Here is a 24,551-nt window from a genome sequence, read left to right as displayed (position 1 = left end):
GCCCCGCCCCCTCGCGCCACCCTCTGATTGGCCCCGGTCGTCAGGAGTCTCACGCAAGGGCACGCTTCAGGACCCGGGAAAAGGAAGTGTGAGGACCACTGGGAAGAGAGAACGGGCGTCGCTATTTCCGGACCCGGGCCGGGACTTGAGAGAAAAGAAAACTACAAATCCCAGCACGTCCCGCGGCTTTGGAGCCCCGCCCCTAGCGAACTACAGCTCCCGGTAGGCATAGCCGCAGCACTTACGGAGTGTGGCCGGGATTCGGTGGTGAGGGTAGTTACCATGGAGTTGGCGCTGAGGTAGTGGGACGCCGAGGCTGGAGGGAAAGCAACTGCGGGTGAGTCGGGCGGGAAAACAAGGAAAGTCGTTCTAGGGAACCATTCGCTTTCTGGAGAGATTAAGGAATTTCCTTTTCGGGGACCTGAGAAACCCCCCGCACACACCCCTTACCCCCTTTCACAATGAACAAGACACGACATCCATACGGAATGGACCAGGGGAGGGAAGGGGAACGAGATACATACCCACACGGATTTGGGGGCGCTTAAGAACATTTCCTGTCACAAACCTGGGACCCCCTAATACGGATGCCTCAAATCCCTGACAGTGGAAGATCAGAAATACCCTCAGAAAATGGGTTGGTTTTTCCTGTGATGATGAACTGAGACCTCTTCAAGACATGGAAGTAGAATTAGAGTAAATCGCACGCCCTAATACTGGAGATTTGTGAGGCTTGACTTGTCTCTTTCCTTACAGTCAGGAAGATCCCAGGGTACAGCTTCCTCCTCAGGGTCAGCAGCATCTGCCCACACACACGCGTTAGGGGTCCTGTCCCTAAATTACTTCTTCTCCCTACACCTCCCCTATGGTCTGCTTCTCCTAGCTCTGTGGTTAGAGTCTGATTCCTTTTACAGTCTTCATGACAGATTATATTAGGCAACTTACCCAGCACATTCACATTCAGTCTCTCTTTTGAGTTTTGAGTCAAGGATATTTATCCCCATTTTACAGATTGGAAAACTGAAACCCAAAGAGGAACAGAGACTTGCCCAAGGCCACACACCAAATCGGTGACAGCTTAGGAACATACCCCAGTTTGCCAGTTTCCAGCCAAGTCACTAACTTGAGTTTACAGCCTGTTTAGCTTAAGGACTTGTTCCAAGGAGTAAACTGCCCCAGGACAGCAGCTAAGTTGAATCTTGGACTTCCCTGTGGCACCTGGGAATAAAACCTCCCAGAATACACTAGATTATGTGGCCAACTTTTCATGACACTTTGATTTTTGTCCCACCTATAGCCCATAAACAGAAACCCTCTCTAGGCCAGGCCATTCAGACTCCTATCAGATCTTATCTGATTATTCCTCAAAATTTCCTGTGCCATCATACTGCTACTTACCTGAGAGTAAGTAGAGAGGGAAGAGAGGGAAGAAACAGGCTAACAACAAATGAAATTACAATTGTTAGTAACTTCAAAAACTGAAAACAAATTTTCATCAACTGGGACTGGTTAAACGTAACTAAATGAAGTGGGATACACACAAATTCTATTCAATACTCTGCAGTTATTAAAAAGGGTGAGTCTAGGGGCACATGGCACATGGGTGCTCAGTGAAGCATCTGCCTTCGACTCAGGTCATGATCTCAGCGTCTTGGGATCAAGCCCTGCATCTGGCTCCCTGCTCAGCAGGGAATCTGCTTCTCCCTCTCCCTCTGCCTCCACCCACCCTCCATTCATGATGGCATGCTCATGCTCTCTCTCTCAGATAAATAAATAAATCTTAAAAAAATGTTTTCAGAAAAGGATGAGTCTACAATTTAAAAAGAAAAAGTACATTGTTAGCTAACACTACAATGGCAACCATATTTAGTATAAATGTATCATATCAGTGTGTTGTACATCTAAATTTACACGTTATGTCCGTTATCCCAGTTATAAAGTAGAATTTAAACAATACATTTACAAATAGTATATGTTTATTTAAAAATATACACAATTTTGTATATCTCCCTTCTAAGAGGTTATAATTCCAAATATTAACCATGTTTTTGGTCAGATAGAGACTCAGACTTTTAGTTTCTACTTGATGTACTTCTCTATGTTTGACTTTATTTAGCTATCATATTAACTTTTAAAATAAAATAAAACCAGTAGAGGATATTTCCAATTTGGGAAGGAAAAATTCCAAAACAAGACAAGTATGCCTCTAAACTTGTCATTCGTCAAGTCAATCTTGACAGATGAGGAAGGCACTAGGATCTGACTGGGCATGAGGCAGAACAGCAGCTGGGAAAGACTGACTCCAGAAATTCGGGGTGCCTGGGTGGCTCAGTGGGTTAAAGCCTCTGCCTTCATCTCAGGTCATGATCCCAGGATCCTGGGATCGAGCCCCACGTCGGGCTCTCTGCTCTGCAGGGAGCCTGCTACCTCCTCTCTCTCTGCCTGCCTCTCTGCCTACTTGTGATCTCTGTCTGTCAAATAAATGAATAAAATCTTAAAAAAAAAGAAAGAAAGAAAAAGAAATGCAACCACTGGGGCACCTAGGTGGCTCAGTCAGTTAAGCATTTGCGTTCGGCTTAGGTCATGATCCCAGGGTCCTGGGATTGAGCCCCACATCGAGCTCCCTGATCAGTGGAGAGCCTGCTGCTCTGCCTCCTTGTGCTTTCTATCTCTTTGTCAAATAAATAAGATCTTTAAAAAACAAACAAGCATACAAACAAGGCTCTGAAGTGAGCAAAGCAACCTCAAGGTTTTGTCAGTTCTACCCAGCAGCCAGGTATACCATGTGACACCTGAAGACACTAATTCATTTCTTTCTTTTATCTATTATCCATTTGTTCATCAAGACTTTAGTGAAGACCCACTCTTTGCCAGGCTCAGTACAGAGTAATGGTAGGAAGAGAGAAAGAATTCTGACTTCTGTCCCTGGCCTTGAGCTTATAGGGAAGGAACAGGAGGTAGTTTATAAAGAAATGAGTACAGGGGCACCTGGCTGGCTCAGTCAGTAGAGTGTGTGACTTTCGATCAGAGTCATGAGTTCAAGCCACACAGGGCATAGAGCCTACTTTAGGAAGGGGGGTTGGTTGCTTAAGTGGCTCAGTTGGTTAAGTATCTGATTCAGGGGTTGGTTGCCTAAGTAGCTCAGTTGGTCATGTGTCTGACTCTTGATTTCAGTTCAGGTCTTGATCTTGGGGTCATGGGACTGAACCCCACATCAGGTTCCCCACTTAGTGGGGAGTCTGCTTGATATTCTCTCCCTTTGCCCCTCCCCCACTCACATGTGCACGCTCTCTCTCAAATAAATAAATCTTTTTTAAAAAGGGAAAAAGAAATGAGTACAGATAATACAACTTCTTCAGTGTATTAGTACTAGCACCTGCTGCAGGACATACAGTGGCTCTCAGGATAGGTTTGTCTCCATTTTACAGATGAGGAAACAGTCTGATAAAACTTTATTCAAAGTGCAGTAGGGGTATGTATCAGTTAGCTATTGCTGTGTAACAAATCATCCAAAAACCGTAGTGACTTATGATCTGTATTACTGCTTCCAAGTCTCTAAGTCAGCCATATGTTTCTTCTGGTCTTGGCTGGGCTCATTCATGTGTCTGCAGGCACCTGTGACTATCCTGAACTTTGAATTGGTTGTAGGCTGGCTGTTGGCTAGTCTAGGATGGCCTCAGCTGGGAACACTAACTCTCTGCACATAATTCACCTGCATATGTTTGTCACATCCCTCCAGCAGGGTAGCCATTTTCTCTTGGCACAGGCAAAGAGCAAGAGGGCAAGCCCTCTCTTTAAGCTTTCTGTTTGCTTCATGTTTACTAACATCCCACTGGCCAAAGCAAGTCACATGGCTGAGCCCAGCATCAGAGTGGATAGAACTACAGAGTTATAGGGCAAAAAAATAGATACCAGGGAGACCAGGAATAGGAATAATCAAGGGAATCAATCTACCACAGAACACGATCAATTTTATCTGGAAAGACAGGCTTCATCAAAGAGGGTACACTAGGCTTGAGTATTAAAAGAGAATATTCACTAAGTAGGCAGCTGTTTCTTAGAACTGGATGCAGGCTGGTTGCCACAATTAGTGGAAACCTAGCAGACTTTTCTGTGCTCATGACAGACAGGGTTCTCTTATTTGTTATCTTGGCTTCATTCCTTCTGGTCAGGCATAGGGCAGCGGGCACTCCATACACGTTTGCAGAATTGAATTGAGTTTCTTACTGTGAATGAGGTGTGGACTGAAAAAGCTGAACCTGGGAGCCAATTGTTAGAAAGAGCAGCTTACCATCAACACTAGCAAAACAGAAAGCCTTGTATTTGGCAGTTTCTCATTCATTTCCTCCCACAAGCATTTCTTGAGTGCCTGTTGTAAGCCAGGTTCTGTGTCAGATGATGAATAAGACACAGTGCTAGCTCACAGCCTGGGCTACTATTGAAATGGAGAAGAATAACAACCGTTTCCAACTGGCAAATTTATCTAAACTACTGAGGGCTGCATTTTTAATACTAACTCATCCAGAAAAATACATCAGGAGTTGGTATGACACAAAGTCAGAAGTTCTTAGGAACTGCACTGATTTAGGTTCTCTGATGGTCAAGGAAACTAATGGTAAAATTCTGTCCTTAAATATTTTAAGCTAAAATCCATGTCCAGTAGTGCAGAACTCTGGGGTCCCAACCCAGGACTTTGAAAAAAGTATCTAGTCTTGCTCAAAGACATCAAAACTGTTGTAGGTGCTCTAGTGGAATGCGCTTCTCTGTTTAGGGGAGAACACAAGCCAGGTTCCTCTATTTCCAGAAAAGTCTGTGTTCTTTGTTGACTGTCTGTATATTTGATACCTAAAAGATGCTGGTCTCCCTAATTAAGTCTGTACCCACCAGGCCAGTCCTGATTTGACAGAGAATTCAACTGTGAAGTGACTCAAGGTAGCACTTCCACAAAGCACAGTTGAGACTGCTTTTTGAGAGGAAGACATTCACTTTCCATTCCTGTACATGTTAAATCACCAAAAATTAGTCAAACTATATTAAACTTAAGTGGAATTATACACTATCAAGTCCATGGTTTTTAAGAGAAATCATTTTAAGAAAATGTGTGGATCTCACTTTCTGCATACAATCTATTTGCTTCTTTGAATCAAATGCTAAGAACTCCATATCCTAAGGTTTCCTTTTTTACTTTGGCTGCCAGGAATTTCAGAGATAACATAGGCCAGTTCCTAATTCTGTGGTACATCTCTTTGTCTTCCTTTAATCTACCTTCCGATCTTTCTCCTCCATGGTTTCCATTTCCTACATCTGCCCTGTCAGTCTGGTAGCCACTAGTCACCTGCGGCTGTTGTGCACTTGCCAGGTAGCTTCTGTAAAATATCTCCATTGTTAATAGCAATTATATGTTGAGTATTATTTTGGATATATTGGGTTAAATAAAATATATTAAGCTTTACCTGTATCTTTTGACTTTTCTTTTTATAGCTACTAGAAAATTTTAAATTACATATGTGAGAAAATTATATATGTGGCTTGCATTTGCAGTGTTCATTATATTTAGTTGGACAGCTCTGTTCTCTAAGAAATCATCCTGTTTTATGAGTGTGTTGTTACGAACTACCTCAAATCATTTTGGAAACCAGGTGAAGTAGTGAGCAAAGGTGACAACAGCAGTGGATGAAGTGAGGAAGGGGAGGTTGACTGGGACATGTCCTTGTCAGTCTATGTGTCTTTTGTTTGTACCTGTCACATAGAAAACCCCTTGGTAAAGTGTGTTTTGAGCTTTCTTCTTCCCAGGTGAGTAGTATTCTCACTTCCCCAGCCTCTTGAAAATTTCTCAGCTTTACTTGAGCTAACCAATTGGAAAGGATCTGATAAGACAATTGATAACATTGTGTTCACCCCTCTCATGGGTATTTCCATTTTAACAGAAAACAATCCCTGAACCCAAAGGAATGAATCCCTAATGGTGGAGTTTCAGGCATTGGTGACAGGTGAGTGAGTGAGGTAGACTCTGATTTGACGTGTAGGTGCTTATATACGTAGGAGTACATTTGGCATGTGGCCGAAAGTAGGGTCTTTGGATGGAGAAGTGGGGTTGACAGACAAGCTGATCAGAGAAGGTAGCAAATCCCCAGCTGGGTCGGACTGGCAAAGGGCTGTCAGACACCAGGTCCAATGCAGGCCCTCCGGGGTTTGTTAAGCAATAGAATAGCCCAGTTGATGTCACTGAGTGTAGGTACCAAGACAGCCTCCATGGTAACTACTGTGGAGTAGCACAAAGGGCCTCAGAGTAGGATTCAGGAGTGTATGATTGCAGTCCACACTGACTCACTGGCTTAACTCTGGGCAAGTGCTTTCACCCTGGGGTCTCAGTTTCTTCGTGTGGAAAGCAGAAATGGGTGTTACAACTATCAATAAGCTCTAAGGGATGTAAAGGTGTTCTGAGAAGTAGGAAGTGCCCTACAAATGCAAGGAATGGTGATTACTATTTTAAAATAGAAATGCAGCCAGGCAAGCCTGGGGTGGTGGAGGGCAGAAAGCAAGGGTGCAGGGCTCTGGGGATACCTGGAAGCCTAAGCCCCTTGTACCTGGAATACCAGTCCTTCTTATCACCCCCAGGCTGAACCCGGACTCCCAGGGCCAGTGCTTACACCTGACAAATGATGGCCTGAGCTATGAGCAGACAGGACTATATGAACACTTCGGTGCAAGAGCCCCCTCTTGACTACTCCTTCCGAAGCATCCACGTGATCCAAGGTCAGCCCACAGAGCACAGCACTCCACTCACCATGGCAACAGGCTGCGTATGGTCCCTAGGGAGAGATCAGTCTTTTACTTAAGAGCCTAAAAGAGTCTTCCTGTGTGCTTGCAGATTTTTTTGACGTTTTTGAGAGGAGTAGGGGGTAAGGAGGTGGCAGGAGTGGAAGGGGTAACTGATCACCTTCAAAAGAATCCCCGCTACAGCAGTAAAGTCGGGTGGAAGAATAGTGGGAAACCAGTTTATCAGCCAATGGTTTTATTCTCCTGTCTTTACCTGAAGAGAGGAAGAAATGGATGAAAACACAGGCAGAATCCTATCTCCTCTGAGGACACAAGCCTATTCTGATCACTGGTAAAACATGCAGGGTCTCATTATTAACAACTGGCATGTTTCCAGTTTAAATATTTATTAGTAAACACCTTATGCTTATCCCAGGCCTACCCAAGCTTATTCCATCATCACCCACAATTATTGCAGCTTCCAGCACTGCCCATTTTATTATTGAGTTTCTTTGGAAATAGGTGGCTCAGGGAGGCTCTTAGCAGTATCCTATTCTCAGAGGAAGATGCTTCTTCCCAAGGAAGTTCTGTCCCTGGCTTTTGCTATCTGGCTTTCTGGCTTCTCAGAAATGCACTGTACATCTGCTCTCACAGAACCCATGCTGGCACCCACATATCCTAGACCCAGATCTGGCTTCGGTTTTCTCTCACAGGCAACTGGGGCCTACTTTTAAGCTCAGGAAGAAGGCAAATAGTTATCCAGGAGGTACGAGCCCTGGCTTGAGCTTGGGATACTACTGGGTTTGCACCAGCCACAGTGGTAACTCATATTCTCTCAGGAGCACACACCGACCCACTGTGATCTTTATTTATTGTGCACAGCATCACTTCTGACGTAGTCTGTGATTCACAAGGGTTTTAGCTGTGATGGTCCTGTATGAGATAGCTGAGGTGGCAGGTGATGAAGTATGGCTCCTGCCTACCCTGGGCATTCCCAGCTCTAAGTGGGGAAATAGAGCTTTGCATTGCTTTGCACTCTGTGGAACCTTCAAAATGAGGGGAGAAAACATCCACTACACACGGGTAACTCCACAGCACAAACCACGGGCCATACAGATGTCGGCTCCTTCATTCAATGGTTAAATATTTACTGAGCATCTACTATTTAGTAAGCACACATGTATACACACCTGCCAGGTTCCTTGCTGTGTCTTGTAAGGAGGGAAACAGGAGAAGCATATCCAGCCCACAAAAGGCCAGTCCCCTCAGGTTCCCTGGAGCTTGTGGAAAGAATCTGGGACTACTTGATAGACTATTTGCTAAAGTAATCAGTAGATGGATTATAGATTCTGAAATGCTGGGGACTTTAGACCACATCCAACCCATAGACCTCTGACTTCTCACCAACCTACAGTATTAAGAGAGTCTGCCATGAGATACTTACCAACCCCTTCCATTATGGGGTGAGGGATGATGTGAGGAAGTTATCAAACTAACTCCCACCCTCTAGGGAAACATGGAAAAGTCTTGTGGCAACCCTTCAGAAATAGAAGACAGAATCATGCTTTCCTGGTGTGCCTGGAGCTAGGCACTCCCTAGTTCTTTGGGCACTGATATCTGTGCTCCATTTTCCAGACCTGCCTTGGCCTACTCTGAACTAGGCAGCTTCAACAGATCCTTAAGCAATGCAGTGCCCTGGTGGAATCTGAAGGGAACAGAATCCTGTAGCAGTGGGATACCCCATTCCACTCTTGATACTGACAGCCCAGATGGGAGCTTAAGTTTTCGGCAACACAGTCCCACCAGTGGCTACTTCTGAGCTGGAGAGCCGCCCATGCTGAGTGGCATTCCTCAAGCTATTGCCTCATCAGGCTGGATGCTAATCTATATGTGGATTTATTTTAACCCTTTTATTCAGCTGTGTCGTTTCATTGGGAGTTCTCAGGATATGCTGGGGCCGGAGGCAGGATTAGGAGCTCATTCACGAGCTGGAGTACTGTGCTCCAGTGCCTTTCTGCCACCTCCCCCCAACCTCAGGCCGCGACTGTGGCTCCTGCTAACTCCAGCACTAAGGCAGAGAGCCATCTGGTGGATGCTGGCTGACCTGCAGCTGAGGAGAGGAAGTGACTACTGGGTGGAGGTAGAAGGAAGTGTGTCCAGTAAGAGCTCAGGGGAGTGAAAGACAGCCAGCCAGCTTCAGCAAATCCAATACTTTCTTCCCCGGATGCAGCTTTAGACAAGTAATGAGAGACTTGGGGCAAGAGGAAATATATAGTCCCCTCAGCCATAGCCAGTATCTGGTTCTGACTCTGCCACTATGAGTCTGGGCAGGACCCAGCCTTTCTCGGGACCTCATTTGTCAGAAAGGGTGGGGGGGGATCTACACAGATGGTTTATAACATCCATGTTTTCCTTATTCTCTCTCCTCGGCCGAACTTTCTGACGAGGGCCAAACTTTCTGACGGTGTTGTTTACACTACTTGCTTAGATTTCCTTAACCTGTTTACTCTTGAACTCAGTCCAATGTAGCTTCTGGCCCCAGGCCCTTGTGATTTCATTGTAACAGCCTTCACCAGGATCACCAAGGGCTTGAGTTGCCAAAATTACTTTTCAGTCCTTATCTCCTTTAAATTCACTCTTATAAACTATGAACTCCCTGAGCATCTGTAAAAAGTATTTTCTTGTGGTTCTCCCTCCCTGTCCTTCCCTCATTACTCATCATTATTTAATAGACGCCTCCTCCTCCTTGTCCCTCCTCTCTACCCTCACTCTCCGTATAGAATCCCCTCTATTTCTCTAACTTTTACACCTTCTATACTGATTCTCGTCCATCTCCGGAGCTTCAGACCTTCGTACCCAACAGCCTGCTTGGCTTCTGCACCTCTTTGTTACAGAAGCCTCAGATATACACCAAGGCCAAGGCTGAACTCTTTTTTTTTTTTAAACTTCTCACCTTTTCAACCTTAGTTTGTCTTTTTCTAATTCCTTATCAGTCCCCTAAATAAGAAACCGGGCACCGCCCTTGATTATTCTTTACCCTTACATCCAGTCAACCATGAAGTCATGCTGATTCTCTCCCTCTCATCTCTTGCCTGGATGACCAAAAAGAGCCACACTGGTCTTCCAGTCCCACCCACTCCCTTTAATCCATCTCCACACTAAAGCTTCAGAATGATCTTTTTGCAATGAAAGATTTGGATCACCCTTTGCTTTAACCCTCCAATGGCTTCCCATCACCTACAGAATAAAGTCCAAACTATTCTGCCTGGCGTTCAAGCCTCCTTGGCTTTTCGCTCTGTGTCCCACCTTGCGCAGTACGTGCATACACGCCCTTTCCCACCTCTGTGCCTCTGCTTGGGTGCCACTCTCACCCTTTCCACCCTTTGCCTGGTTAAGTCTCCTAATCCACTGAACTCGATCTTAGGTTTCGATTTCCCTGAGTTCCCAGACTAGGAGTCCTTCTTTATGATTCCGTCACTATCACATTGCCAGTTTGTTTTCATCCTGCCTATATGAGCTCCTCCAAGTCACAAAATCTGCCTCATCCCTACACTGTTACTCATCCAGAACTTGGCACAGACCATCTCCCACTTTGTTTACCACTATACATCCAGTATCTGGCACATACACAGTTGCCCAGCAGTAATGCGAGAGAGGGACATCAGAGGGTGTCGTACTGAAGTGAATGCTCTAGGCTCTACCAGTGGATAATTCTAGATTTTGTGCTATAATCATCTTGGTCAAGTCTGACAATTATAGTTCTTAGTTTCCATAAAGTGGGAATGATTTTGCCTCCCACACCCCCAAAAGGGGTGGCATATAGAGGACCCAATGATAGGAGAGACATGAGAGGACCATGGGATGCAAACCAAGAATTTGGGATGGCAAGTCTTTGACCCTTAGTCCAAGTTTACTTGGACTCCTGGGGCCTGTGGGAGTGATACTAGACTCAAGCATGAGGCTATGGTCCTGCCAGCACCCCCAGCTCTAGCACAGGCTGTAAATCCTCCCAGCTCTGTTCCTTCCCACCCCTAAGGCAGAAAAGCAGAGACAATAACCCATATCTCACTGTCCCCACAGACCTGATGAGCGAGGAGCCACGGACAGGGCTACGACCGTTAAGGCACTCAAAGTCAGGGAAGTCACTGACCCAGTCCCTGTGGCTGAACAACAATGTCCTCAATGACCTGAGAGACTTTAGTCATGTGGTTTCACTGCTTCTGGAGCATCCAGAGAACCTGGCCTGGATCGACCTGTCCTTCAACGACCTGACTTCCATCGACCCTGTGAGTCCCCAGTACTGATCATCTAGTCAGGGTGGGCCCGACACCACCTTGTCCAGCCCCCAGCCTCTCCATCTCCCACATGTCTTTCAGGAAGTAGTGCAGCAGCAGGCTGCTGTCTAAGTACATGGCTGGGGGCTCTGCAGACGTAGGTTCAAATCCTAGGTTTGTCTCTTACTGTGGGACTTTGGGCAAGATACCCCACCTTTCAAAATCTCAGCCTCCCTGTCTGAAAAAATGAGGAGCATGTGCTCCCACAAAACATAAAGGTTTTGTGAGGATTAAATGAGAATTATGAAAGCCAAATGGCATGTAGCAGGCCGCAATAACACAACAGCTTTTGTTATCAGGCACCCACTGTGCCTTGTGCAGTTTTTTTCTGTGGAAGAGGTAGATCAAGTACAGCACTTAATTTCCATGAACTCAGACTCAAGTTTTAAGAAATAAACACATTGACCTTTTCTTGTCCAGGATCCCTACCAGAGGGAAAAAGCAGCTAGAGCATGAGCTGGAAATGATTCCCTGGGTTGTAGATTTTAATTTTGTAATTGCAATTTTGAAAGCTTCTCTTCTGTACCTAGCGAGATGCTATCCCTGTCCCCTGTTGTGAAAGAATCTTAGATCTCCAATGCTAAAAAGGTCTTCAGTGTAGGGGCAATTGAGGCACGGGGGGAGCAGGAGTGCCTAGTCACCTGAGAAGTCAGTGGCTGTGCTAGGCTGCAGGTCCATACCTCCTGCCCCTCAGACCACAGTTCTGTGTCAACATGATACCCCTGTACCCATTCAGAGTTAAACAATAAGTAGGTCAGAGTTATCCAGAATGGCTGCAGGGGGGTGGCAGACTGGAAAGCAAGTTGTTTCCCAGACTCTTCCTTCTTTGCCCATCAGTCAGTCCTGAGCACCAATCCAGGGCCCTGCCCATCCTGGCTTTCGGTTTCCTTCCCCAACAGGTCCTGACAACTTTCTTCAACCTCAGTGTACTCTATCTCCATGGCAACAGCATCCAGCGCCTAGGAGAGGTGAACAAGCTGGCTGTCCTCCCACGGCTCCGGAGCCTGACACTCCACGGGAATCCCATAGAGGAAGAGAAGGGGTATAGGTGAGTGCCCTGACCCCGAAACAGCTCCCCTGAGGGCAAGGAGGTGGGGAGGGAAGAAATCCAACACCAGTGTTCTGCCGTGCTGGGGCAGAGAAGGGAGTGGAGACCTTTTGGCATGTCTTACTATCCATCAGGGGAGACTCTGTCTCCCCCCAAATTATCCTTTGGTCCCTCCATTCCTTGCAGTTAGGGGAGAGAGCAGCAACTGGTGGAGGGAGAAGGAGGTTCTGGTGGGGGGTTGGCCCCCAGCCCAAGTCTTCCCCACAGGCAATATGTGCTGTGCACCCTGCCCCGTATCACCACATTCGACTTCAGTGGGGTCACCAAAGCAGACCGTGCCACAGCAGAAGTGTGGAAACGCATGAACATCAAGCCCAAGAAGGTCCGGATCAAGCAGAATGCACTCTGAGGTTCCCAGGGCCCCAGCAGTCCTAAAGGCCGAAGACAGTCAGTTTGGTTTAACAATAAACGATTTGAGCAGTTGAGCAGATGTGAAGTCACCTGTGCCATGTACAAATGTCCTCTGCCTCAGGAAATGGTCAGTAGTTCCGGTCTTACTTTGCCAGTGGAGGGAGGCAGTGGAGGGAAAGGCCTTTTGGCCTGGGACATAGACCTTTTGACCTGGTTTACTGTATGGTGTTGAGAAACTTACCTTATCTCTCTGGGCCCCTTTTTAAAAAACTCTTCAATTCAGATAACCCGAGGTTGGAGCTGCTTCACAGAGCACAAGTTTCTGTGGGTACACCTCAGAGAAGATGCTAGACCCCCCACTTCAATCAGATCAGAGTAGCTCCACTCTGTTTTACATGCTGGTGTTCTGCTTGAGATTTCATCAGATAAATAGAATCTTCTGCTTGAAAACAGTGGCTTGCTGGCTCCGTATCAAGTATCCTTGGTCTGCCTTTACCCCTCAACCCTGGGCTTGTTGGTAATTCCACTGCACCTGAAGCAGGGCCCCCAACAGTGACAGCTGCCTTGGATTCCAGTTTGTTCAGTTTGGACAGTATTCACGGGAGAAGGGACAAGCAGTCTTATCCAATCTGAGGTTAGCCCAGGCCAAGTTCCAGCTAAGACCTGGGAACTCTGAACCCTTATCTCCTAGATTCCTCTCAATGGCCCTAGAAGATGTGGCCCCCGCCCCATCTCGCTGCTCACAGACAAGAAGTACTAGGGTGGTGGGCAGGACAGAGGGGCTGCAACCAGCACACAGATGAATACACTTCCTTTATCGAGGGCGACAAACCAAAACAAAACCCCAAAACCCCAAACATGTAAAAACCCAGGGTGCTAGAAATACAAACTCAATTCATTCAAATTCAAGCTCGTCCAGACCCTGGTCATAAACCCTCATGAGGTGCATGTGAGCACCAAGTCAGGGAGGGGGGAAAGGAGTGAGGCCAAGAGAAAGGGTGGGAAGAGGGCCCCCACAGGCCCCCTAGGGATCACCCTCACAGTGGTACCTCCACCTTCCCAGTGACAGTGAAGACCTACTAGGCCCTAACCTTTTGATCCCCACCCCATCCCTGGCCAGGGCTTTGAACGCCAGTCCCAAATGGTTCTGCCCTCCCTTGCTCCGTCCTCAAGTGCTGAGGCTTCCGGCCTCACTCTTCTCCTCCTCCACACTCTTCTCTGTGATTAGTAGCAGGTCAGGGTGCTGTGAGAGCCGCAGTAAGGCTGGGGGCCAGGGGAGGCAGGGTGGAGATGGGGTGGAGAGAAGAGAAGAGCTGTCCAAGGATCCCTCTCTTCACGGGATCCCGAACTGTACAACCAGCTCCTCTTTTGCGTCCACTCGGATCTGAGAAAGTGCACTGTAGGCATAAGCAGCTATCCTGGAGACCTGGGACAGAGGGGCCAGGGACGAGACGAACAGAGAGAGGCAGTGAGAAGGGAGATTGGCGAGAGAGGAGGGGATGGTGGGGGATGGGACAGACAGCAAAAAACAAAGGGGGGGGAAGAAAATAAGGGTATAAACAAGAATATACAAAGTACAAAAGGTGAGAGTGAGTTGGGCACTCGAGCTACCAGGCTCCCTAACTCCACTTCCCTACTGCCTCTGAGACAGAGAAGGTGACCCCTCTGCCACAGCCTGGGCCTGGAGGGAAGGGTAGGCAGGGGCGGGCCCAGGGGCGGCTCACCTGCTGCAAGTCGGAGAAGGGGACAGGCTCGCTGGCCAGCACTTGGTGGGGCTGGCTGGTAAGAGATGGCAGCGGCGGCAGCTTCTTCCAGTGGGTCAGGCTGCTGCTTAGCACAGCCAAGCGGGTGCTGGCCAAGAGGATGGATGGGAGTGGGCAGTCAGACCAGTCTGCTCTGCCCAGCCCAGCCCAGCCCAGCCCAGCCCAGGCAAGCCTTGTTCCTTCAGGCCAGAGAAGAAGGGTGACGGGCACCTCCGCTCACCACGACTTGCTCCAGGCCCACCTCCCTCTGCCTCCGCATCCCTGCGGGCCAAGGGGCAAACAGGGCTGACATGAACATCTGTGTGGTACCAGAGATTTGCTGTCAGTCTCATGCGCTGCACCCAAACAAGAAGCCTGGACTGGGGTTCAGGCTCCAAAGCTGGGTAAGGGGTGGAGGGGCAGGGAGGAGCCCAAGTAGCCTGAGTGGGGGCCACCGAAGCTGGCCGGGCCTCACCTGTACTGCCTTGCCCGGTCCATGTACTCATGCTGCTCCATGCCCTGGGAGTCCGCGGCAGACACGTCAATGATGTTGCTTTGGGGAGAGGAGGCAGAGGGAACATGACAGGTGCTTCAAGAGGGACACACAGGATTCACTGCCAAGTGCCGACTCCAGGGCTATCTGACACCAGTATTCCTGCCTGCCCAGTGGAGCAGGGCTAGACCCAGAGGCACCTCTAGCCACTGACCTTGCCCATCCCCCATGTCCTGGGCCACACAGTTCCTCTATCCCATCCTTTAACATGGATGGTGAAGCTCTGCCCAGGCTTGGGCCTGTGGTGCTCACCTGGCTGTCTTAGCAAGAATGGAGGAGAGCAAGGCCTGCTCATCTGTGCGAGTGGGAGGCAGGCTGTGGTAGTTGGGCTCGGCTCCATTGAGGGCTTTGGTAGGGGGGCTGCTAGGGTCCAGCAGCAGCTTCCGTTCCTCTCGGTCCTAGGAGAGGCCAAAGGGGAGAAGTCGGCCCTGGAGACTTTAGTCTAACACCTGCCTTTCCTGGGCTCTCCTCTCAGCCCACCTCTGACCTTTAACCACCAAGAAATATCCTAAGTGCCTAAGTGTATGAAATGTCAGCTAAGGCTCAGTCCTGCCTGCCCTTGGGAGCTCAGCTGAGCTGGTGGTCTGGGATGAATCAGAGTGGAACCAAGCAGTCCTAGAGGCCCTGAGAAGATGAATAGAGGCACAAGGCATGTATCCAGTAACACCTCTAGAGCTTCAGAGAACATTCTAGTGCCTGATGCAGGTCAGGAGATCCCCCAGACAATTCTATTCCTCGTACCCAGCCTCTGGGTCACACAGTCCCACTGTGCCCCCTTCTTGAGGGCAGGTCCCTTCTACTCTCAAGTGTTCACTCTCCTCTGATGCTCTCTTCATACACGACTCCCAGAACCAAACTTGATGCACCTGGTGAAGCCAGACCTGACAACGGAGCTGCTCCCTCCCTTACCATGCCAGCACACCTCTAGCAGTGTGGTTATGCTTTTTCAGTCACCTACACTGATCATCACACCCCCCAGAACTAACCTTGGGCCAGACCAAGTCTCCCTGGTCCCTCACAATTCTGTGTACATTTCTCTTCATCCTCATCTACTGCAATCTCTCTGAATATGACCCTGCCTTGAGCCCATCCACTGCAAATCCCCGCTGGCTTTGTGTCAGCTACAAATTGGATAAGCAGACCTGCTGGGTATCTATCCAAGCCGTAAAGAGCAAGGGTGCCCAGGACAAAGCCAAGGACAAGGTGCCCATCCTGCCTAATGCTGACTCACCAACTCTCAATGCCAGACCACCAGCGCTCCACTCCAGGCCACTTTCAGTTCCTACCACAAACCTTCCCACTGCGGGCTCCTGGCTCCCCTGGCCACAGCGTTCCTTACAAAGGGGCCACTTCCTCCTGCTGGCCTGCCCCACCCTAGGCAGGCCCAGCCTTTTCACAGTACTCTTTGTTCTAAAGCCTAGGTTGCACACGTGTCCCCAGTTTCCAACAACATGAGACAAGAGCTGTGGGATTCTGCCCTATCACCTCCCAACTCCTCAACACAGCCCCTCCTCCTTAAAACACAGGTTAAGTGTGAAAGGGCCAGAAAGACAAAATGCTTGCCAGAGATCAAACTATCTCAAAAGAAAGCTGGCTCCCTAATGAACCCTGAGTTTGCGTCCTGTGTGTCATCCTTCCCCCAGCCCTACTTCAGACAGATCTTCCTGCAGGACACGGCAGTTTTCCCCCTATCAGGGGTTCTTCAAGAACAATGTTGTTTTCCTGAGACCTAGACTCCCAGAAGAGGCCAGGCTACCCTCATCACAGTGGACAAATCACTTCACTTCACACCCTCACAGAAGGCCAAGTGCAGCATGGAGAGGATTTTCACACCCAAGTCTGTCCCTGAGTCAGTGTCAACCCAGGGGGTCAGGATTTCACCATCTACCCTAGCACAGACACATATATGTGGCCTGCCCATGACTACCCACCTGGTCTATGGGCACAGCTCAAAGAGAAAGCTTGGCCCAATGGATAAAGCACATGGCTTGGTATGAAGACACCATGGCTATGGCACTACTCAGCTCTGTATCATTGGCTAAACCACTTAGTCTCTCTAAACTTCTTCTTGCCATTAAATACACAACCTGTACCTATATGACAAAACATTTCACAAAAATCAAATGAAAGAACTATAAAGGCCTTTGAAAAATGTATCATACATTCTTTATTAAAATAAAGAAGCAGAGATGAGAGTGGGAGAGGAGCCTGTCCAAGAGTTGAGAGAGGGACTTAGTGAATGGTATGGCATAGACTTGCCACACAAAGCCTTAAATCAGCACAGATCGAGCACCATTCTGGGGGTTAAAAACAGAAGTGAGAGTCTGTCAAGAAGGTGAAAATCAGGGGCACTTGGGTGGCTCAGTGGGTTAATCCTCTGCCTTTGGCTTGGGTCATGATCCTAGGGTCCTGGAATCGAGCCCCAAGTTGGGCTCTCTGCTCTACAAGGGAGCCTGCTTCCAGCTCTCTCTCTGCCTACTTGTGATCTCTGTGTCAAATAAACAAAATCTTTAAAAAAAAAAAAAAAAGGTGAAAATCAGGAGAGCAGAAAACTAGAAGCTGGTATCCTTTCTTAAAAGGCACTACCCCTTCTTGAACCCTTCATTCCTTCCAAGAGTCTGTTTTACTCTTTAGGGCACAATTTCCTACAGTTTTCCCAGTAGGCAGGAATACTGTCTCCTCTAGGAGGCTGGGATAAAGTGAGGGGTAGTGGGCATGAGGTATGCCTAACATAATGCATAGGAAATAAGAGTATGTGTTCACTGAGTGTTTCGGAAATTAATGAGGCCCAGGTGCCACCCATACTTCTTATACAAATGACATTTTCCTAACCTTAAATCCTTAACCCAAAATAGGTTCATATGAGTCACTGGGGAAAGACCTACTTCCCAAATACCAGTAACAAAATCCATTTCCATGACCATCTTCCCCACCAGACTGTGAGCTACTTGCTGAAATCTTTCTATCCTGTGTCTAGAATGTGTTGAAATGTAGAATCCAGACTTAGAGACAATCAAAAAGGTGAGTGGCCAAAAGCTTGAGACTTCATCCTCAGGAAGGTCTCCCCACTCCTAAAAGGAGATCAAGCAGGCAGGGCAGGTTTAAGGTGGGAAGTGGGAATGCACCAAGAAGAAGAGGGAGAATTTAAAACTGCACAGGTTTCTCAGCCTAGTCCCTTGTGCAAAAGGATCAGATCTACAGTCAAATTCCCAGGACAGGCCCCTCTCTAGCTGAAGGAACCTTCAGGCCCCAAGCAAAAACTGCACTGAGGCAGGCCAAACTGAGCTCCCCATCCTGCCTCCCTAATCCAATCCAGTCAAGGCGGAAACCCACTTTGTAGCTTCCCAAATAACTTCCCACTTGCCTCGATGTCTTCACTGTCTCTACCAAATTCTTCGCTGGTCAACTCAAATGCCAGCTACTTCCAGAGGCCTTCTCTGACCACAAACCAGCAGTGACCTTACTTCTTCAACCCCAGGGGCTGAGAGCCTATACCAATTCCTGATTCATGTCAGGACAAATGAACTCTTAGCCTCAGCTTACCCATCTCTAGAATGGATTCACAAAGCCCGCTCACACAAGCACAGAAAAAGCACAGAAAGCTGGGAAGACAGTGTTTCCCAGAGACCAAGGTTGAGGAACCTAAAGGCTATATAGGTTTAAGGGTGGGATAAGATGAAAGGGGTGGGGCGAGCGGGATAGACGGGTTCCTGCACACCCCACTGGGGAGACTGTGGAGAAGCTGGGGCTTTAACAGGGGTAGGAGCCTGGCCAGGCGTCCCCTCTGTAATCTGTCCCCTCCCGGCCTCCGTACTATATGAACCCTGCAGTCCTACTCCCGCTCTTCTGCCGGTTTTCTTCTGGGCCCCACGCCCCAGCCTCTCAACCCTCATTCCCGAGACTCGCCCGCCCCGGCCGCACCTGGTCCGAGTCCTCGTTCTCGCTGCTGTAGCAGCACCCCATGGCCGGGGTCGGGCCGGGCACTCAGGCCGCGCCGAGGAGGGACGGCGTCCGTCGGGAGCCCTTCCGGTCACATGACCCGTGGCTGCATCCAGCAAGCAGCCACCCGCCTCCCTGCCTATCCCTTCCCAGAGTCGCGCCGCTGCCGCCGCAATACTGGCTTCCGGCCCCGCCTCCACCGCGTGATCATCGCCAACCAATAGGGAGGCTCACCTCCCTTGACAAACGCAAGACACGTGACGCGATGAAAGGCTGGGCGGATCACATGACTTCAGCCTCTGTCCACTCTTGGAACTCGCGTTTCCTCCGCCGGCTCTAGAGGTCCTCCTACTATGTGGTGGGGTGGCGGCCAGGCTACCTTTCTGAGGCAATGAGTAAACTTATACCAAATGCTATCATGATTTGTTTTCCTAAATGCCATGCGAGGGGCGAGTGGGATTGAGGCCCCATGCTCCTAGAGCACAACGTTTGTATACAAACTTTGGACCCCGATGCCCAGCCCGCAGTTGAGAACACCTAAAGAGTATGGCGCCCAACGGAGTTCTCAGCATCTACTGAGTATCGGAGACTTACTGGAAGAAAAGCCCTTATTCCTACGCAAACCGGAGCAGAGCTCAATCCTGGAGAGAGAGAGCGCCTCACGGGCTTTGCCCTCAAGCATTTCTCGTCAATCTTAATGGCCTTTTAACAGCAATCATAGTAATCTAACACAATGCTGTTTTCTTAGAACCATCCCATAGCTTTTCTTGGACGCTGAACACAGGTCCACGTATGTCATTCAAGATCTTGCAGACCCTCTCACCTGCCTCCCATTCCAGCATCTGGATCATGGAGGCTAGTAGTGATTGTGGTGGCGGTGCAGGGATGATTGGAGTGAAGCCTCACTAGCCATAAGAAAATATTTGCAGTTCCCTAACTGACCTGGACATTCCATGTGTGCCTGGAACACTGTCTCCCCACCAGGTCTGTCTTCTGTCTTCAACCCTCACTACAAACAGTATTTTCCTGATTGCCATCTTCATTCCCATTATTTGGAAATGTCTAGCTTCCTGTGCTTAATTCCTGTCATGTTGATTCCTTCATTTATCTTATCAAAAATTACTGTCTCGGGGTGCCTGGGTGGCTCATTGGGTTAAAGCCTCTGCCTTCGGTTCAGGTCATGATCCCAGAGTCCTGGGATCGATCCCCACACCCGGCTCTCTGCTCCGCGGGGAGCCTGCTTCCTTCTCTCTCTCTCTCTCTGCCTACTTGTGATCTCTGTCAAATAAATAAAAATCTTTAAAAAAAAATTACTGTCTCTGATGTGCCACACACCCTTCTGTAGAGATACATAGCAGTTCACAAAACAGCCCAAAGTCCCTGTATCTATGGAGCACTGCATTATGTCTATTCTACATTTCTGGATCAGTATCTTCATTCAAACTTGGAGTTCCTGGAGGAAGGGGGCAAGACCTGACTTCCCTCTGCGACCCACATCCCGGCATTTGCTTAGCAAAAAGTTGAATTTTGAATTGAGTAAATTACAGCCTCCCATCACTTTGGCTCACACCATGCCCCATTGTCCTGATACAAGGAGTTAGAAGAGAGGTCACCAAACCCAGTAGCTCTTATTACCGCTCAGATCAAGACCCTGAAGTTTGGTACAATTTTTTTAGGAGTTGAGAAGGGTAAGAGTCAGCCCCACCTTGTTCCTGCAGCTAGTAACCTGAACTGCAGGTCTCAGGTGGCAGCAGCAATTCTGCATCAATAATTGAAAGCAGGTCCAGCCTGCCTCAAGGGTTCTCTGGCCCCAAGGACTCCCCCTCCTTTCCTATGCTCTGATCGTCCCCAAGCAGGAGCCTCCAGCCCAGGTAAGCAGGGCTCTTGAGTGTGGGTTCCCAAGCACATCAGTTCAAACTCACTATCACTCACCTACTCACATCCATTTATACACTCTTACTTTCAATTTCAGTCCCCACCATCACCAGGGGCCTCACAAGGGGCAGATCTGGAGGAAAGGGAGGATGGTCCAGGGCAAGCCAAAGGAGAAGGCACTTACCCCTATAGGGGGCCAGCAAGAAGAAGAGGCTTAAGTGAGGGGGCTGTGTGCTGTGTGTTTACACTTGTAAAAGGAATTCTGAGAGAGAACAGAAAAGCTGAATGCAGGGGAGGGGAAACAGGACTGGAAAGGATATAGAATCAAGGACTCCTCCCACCCTCAAAGAAGACCAGATGGAGGGGTGGGAAGAAATCCTCATTCTAACACCCTATGGAGTGTTTTGATTGCCTTCTAAGGCAGCACACAGGGCCTGAAGGGGTTTCCGACTACAAATCTGTGCTCTTTTGCTCTACATTAATGGGTCAGAGAAGAAAAGGCAGAGGGTGGAGAGGGTAGAGGATATCTCAGAGGAGGTCTGTGAAAGCAGTCCAGAAATGAGGAAATGAGAAGAAACAGGTAGAAGAAGCAAGGTGAAGATAGGACCAAGGGGCAGAAGTGGGAAAAGATGGCTTGGGGGTGGGTGCAGAACATAGACTAGCATGAAGTCCTTAAAAGTGCATGGGCTTGAAATCAGACCAATTCAGATTCAAATCCCAGTTCTGCTGTGTGACTCTGGACAAAAGTGTCTTTTGAGCTATGGTCTTTAAAATATAGAGATAATACAAATGACAAGCAATGATGCATGTGGGTTTCCCTCCCTGCTTCCCTTCACACCCAGTCCTGGTAGGGACCATGTCCCCCGCCATCGCACTGGCCTTCCTGCCCCTGGTGGTGACATTGCTGGTGCGGTACCGGCACTACTTCCGACTGCTGGTGCGTATGGTCTTGCTGCGGAGCCTCCGAGATTGCCTTTCAGGGCTGCGGATTGAGGAGCGGGCCTTCAGCTATGTGCTCACCCATGCCCTGCCTGGGGACCCCAGTCACATCCTCACCACCCTGGACCATTGGAGCAGCCACTGCGAGTACCTGGGCCACATGGGGCCTGTCAAAGGTCAGTGTTCCTTAACCGTCTACTCTAGGAAGCACCCCCAAGATGGTAAGGAAGGTCTGGGATCTGCCGCTGCCTACTGGGTACCCTGGGCGGGTTCCTGATCCTCTCTGGGGCTCTTTTTTTCCCTCTACAAATGAGGTGGGTAGGCAGTTATTCATTCATCTAGCAAACACTTATTGCCACCCTTTTTTACTAGGCCTATACTAGGTGCTGGGTGGGAAAAGGAGGCAGAGGCCACACAGATCAATCAGCCACAAATGCTGGCCTCAAAGTAGAGGTAATACAAAGGGAATAACCATCACAGTGCATAACCCATAATTTTGTAATTACCTGTCCTAAATATTTCTCCCCACACCATGGAGTCTCCCACATCCCATTTAGGGTAGCTGCCTGGCTTTGTCTGAGTCCCAGCTTCTGGCACAAGTGCTTTTAGAGTCTGAAGAAATTTTTCAAATTCCAAGGTTAGAAAGATATTCAATGAATATAAATAACAAGGGGGGATGAAAATGGGAAGTTCCAGCAAAGGTTTCGGTTGGTTGTTTCTACTTGAGCCCTTCTGGAGGAAGCAACACTTACACACAGCCTAGAATTGCTTCCAGCTTGGCCAAGCAGATAAACACAGGGGTGGGAGGGGCAAAACCAGCCACATATACTAACGCAGCATGATGGAATGAGCCAGCACTGACTTGGCTGATTCTGGCCACAGTGTATGGGAGGGCTGTGATACAGGCTACAGATGGGAAGAACTAGAAAGGTTGGCTAGGATCGGGTCCAAGAAGGTCCTGAATGTCAGGCTGAGGATCTCAAGTTCAATCTCAAAGGCCTTGAGGATCATAGGAACCAAGGAACAAAGGGTCAGATTTGTTTGTTGAAAAGATGCCTGATGGGTGGTATGAAGAAAAGAGTGAAGGAGGCAAGCCGGGAGGGGGAAGAGGACCAGTGGAGCAGCTGAAACTATAGTCTGAGAAGACCCCAGCTGGTTGGGGGTTGCAATGAGGCAGGTGGCCATTTGAGATCCATTTCTGTCAGGGGTCCTACATCCAGCTCCCACATTTGCTGCAACAGCCATCTTTCCCCCAGGTCAGATCCTGATGCGGCTGGTGGAGGAGAGAGCCCCTGCTTCCGTGCTAGAGCTGGGCACCCACTGCGGGTACTCCACATTGCTTATTGCCCGTGCCCTGCCGCCCGGGGGCCGCCTTCTCATCGTGGAGTGGGACCCACGCATGGCAGTAGTGGCTGAAAAACTCATCCGCCTGGCTGGCTTCGACGAGCGCACGGTCAGCCCCCACCTCCCAGACCCTTGTCTCTTCTCTCCCATGCCCAGCCTTGCCCGAGCCAGGCCTCTCCAGTGAGAGAATCCCACCTAGAAGGCAGCAGCTCCACATAGGGGACTGTGACCCTGGGTGATGCATGAATTCCTGCCCTTCTGTTCCAAGTCATTTGCTCATATTTGCTGCTGGATGACAAAGGAGCAGTTAAGAGGAGGGTCTCTGGAGCCCAGCAAATCTGGGTCCAAACCTTCAGTCTACCCCTTGTGAGCTTTATGACCTTGGGCAAAGCACTTATTCCCTGAATCTCAGCTTCATCACTGACAGAATGGAAATCACAATACTGACGCTGACCTCTTGGGTTTGTTCTGAGGATAGAGGAAATGTGTGAACACTCGTGGGGTCCTAGGCCAGGACCTGGCGTAAGTAAGCCAGATCATGCAAGAGTCTGGTGTGGGAGAACAGTCTCTCCCACCCTCACCTCCAGCTCCTCCTCCCCCACAGGTGGAGCTCATTGTGAGTAGCTCAGAGGAGGTGATCCCACACCTACGAACCCAGTACCAGCTGAACCGGGCAGACATGGTGCTCCTGGCACACCGGCCCCGATGTTACCTGCGAGACCTGCAGCTGCTGGAGGCCCATGCCCTGCTGCCAGCTGGTGCCACTGTGTTGGCTGACCACGTGCTCTTCCCGGGTGCACCTCGCTTCCTGCAGTATGCCAAGAACTGTGGCCGCTACCGCTGCCGCCTCCACCACACTGGCCTCCCAGACTTCCCTGCTATAAAGGACGGCATAGCCCAGCTCACCTATACAGGGCCTAGCTAAGGCCCGGGCCCAGGGGTACTTACTGCTGCCCCTCCACCCCCACCCAAGCAAGGACCGAAGAACATCCCCTCCCCTCCCCGGTTGTGGCCTGACACGTGCTGGGCTCAGGGTGGTGGGAGGTTGTCCTCCCACCTGTGGCCTCCTATCCTGTTCCACACTGATTCAGGCATCAAGTTCTGTCAGACTGCTTGGTCCCACTGGCCCCTCTCCTTCCAGAGCAAGTCACAGATTAAGAGGCAAGAGTCCTAAGCTCCCAACCCAACTCTATCACTGATTTTCTGGGTGATTCCAAAGGAGTCCCTGTGTTGCTCTGAGATTTAATCTGCTTTCTTAACACCAAGGATGCTGGCTGGAAGAGTTCCAGGGGCCTTCCCTGTCTGGACCAGGTCAAGTGCTGCTCCACTTGAAGCCAGTCTCTGGGAAAGCCAGCACCCCCCAGCCCATGCAGTTCCAGGTGGGGTCAGAGGAAACAGAGAGGCTCTGAAGGAATGTATGAATATAATCTGGGCCAGAGAAAATGGTAATGGAGCCTGAGGCTAGGGCCACCCTGGCCTTCCTTAGCCCTGGACCACATGCTCAAGTAGGCTTGCCTGAAGTCCCCTGTGTGCCCTCTCCCTGAAGTTCAAGAGAAGGTGCTGGATTCCTCCGGGCCCTACCAACAAATAGGGAGTAGACACGGGGG

At 49.2% G+C, this 24,551-nt stretch overlaps 2 protein-coding genes across 2 annotated transcripts; one reads left to right on the top strand and one right to left on the bottom strand.

Moving 5' to 3' along the window:
• Positions 1-6: 6 nt before the first annotated feature.
• On the top strand, positions 7-23,889 carry LOC116865105 (transmembrane O-methyltransferase homolog). The gene is given in 10 exon segments (XM_032853208.1): positions 7-222; positions 5,928-5,990; positions 6,619-6,756; positions 10,840-11,045; positions 11,993-12,141; positions 15,270-15,283; positions 20,606-20,680; positions 21,513-21,776; positions 22,857-23,053; positions 23,549-23,889. Coding segments are annotated over 8 exon segments (1,308 nt in total). The 5' UTR covers positions 7-222; positions 5,928-5,990; positions 6,619-6,674; the 3' UTR covers positions 23,870-23,889.
• On the bottom strand, positions 13,347-18,937 carry LAMTOR1 (late endosomal/lysosomal adaptor, MAPK and MTOR activator 1). The gene is made up of 5 exons (XM_032853205.1): positions 18,769-18,937; positions 15,100-15,245; positions 14,770-14,847; positions 14,277-14,403; positions 13,347-13,978 (listed from the first exon to the last, which is right to left on the bottom strand). The coding sequence occupies exons 1-5, from the start codon at positions 18,808-18,810 to the stop codon at positions 13,886-13,888; spliced, it is 486 nt and encodes a 161-aa protein (XP_032709096.1). The 5' UTR covers positions 18,811-18,937; the 3' UTR covers positions 13,347-13,885.
• Positions 23,890-24,551: the final 662 nt, after the last annotated feature.

This window comes from Lontra canadensis, unplaced genomic scaffold, assembly GCF_010015895.1.
Source record: "Lontra canadensis isolate GAN:19392208 unplaced genomic scaffold, GSC_riverotter_1.0 scaffold7, whole genome shotgun sequence".
NCBI classification, from domain to species: domain Eukaryota; kingdom Metazoa; phylum Chordata; class Mammalia; order Carnivora; family Mustelidae; genus Lontra; species Lontra canadensis.
This window is presented reverse-complemented; position numbering and strand designations above follow the sequence as displayed.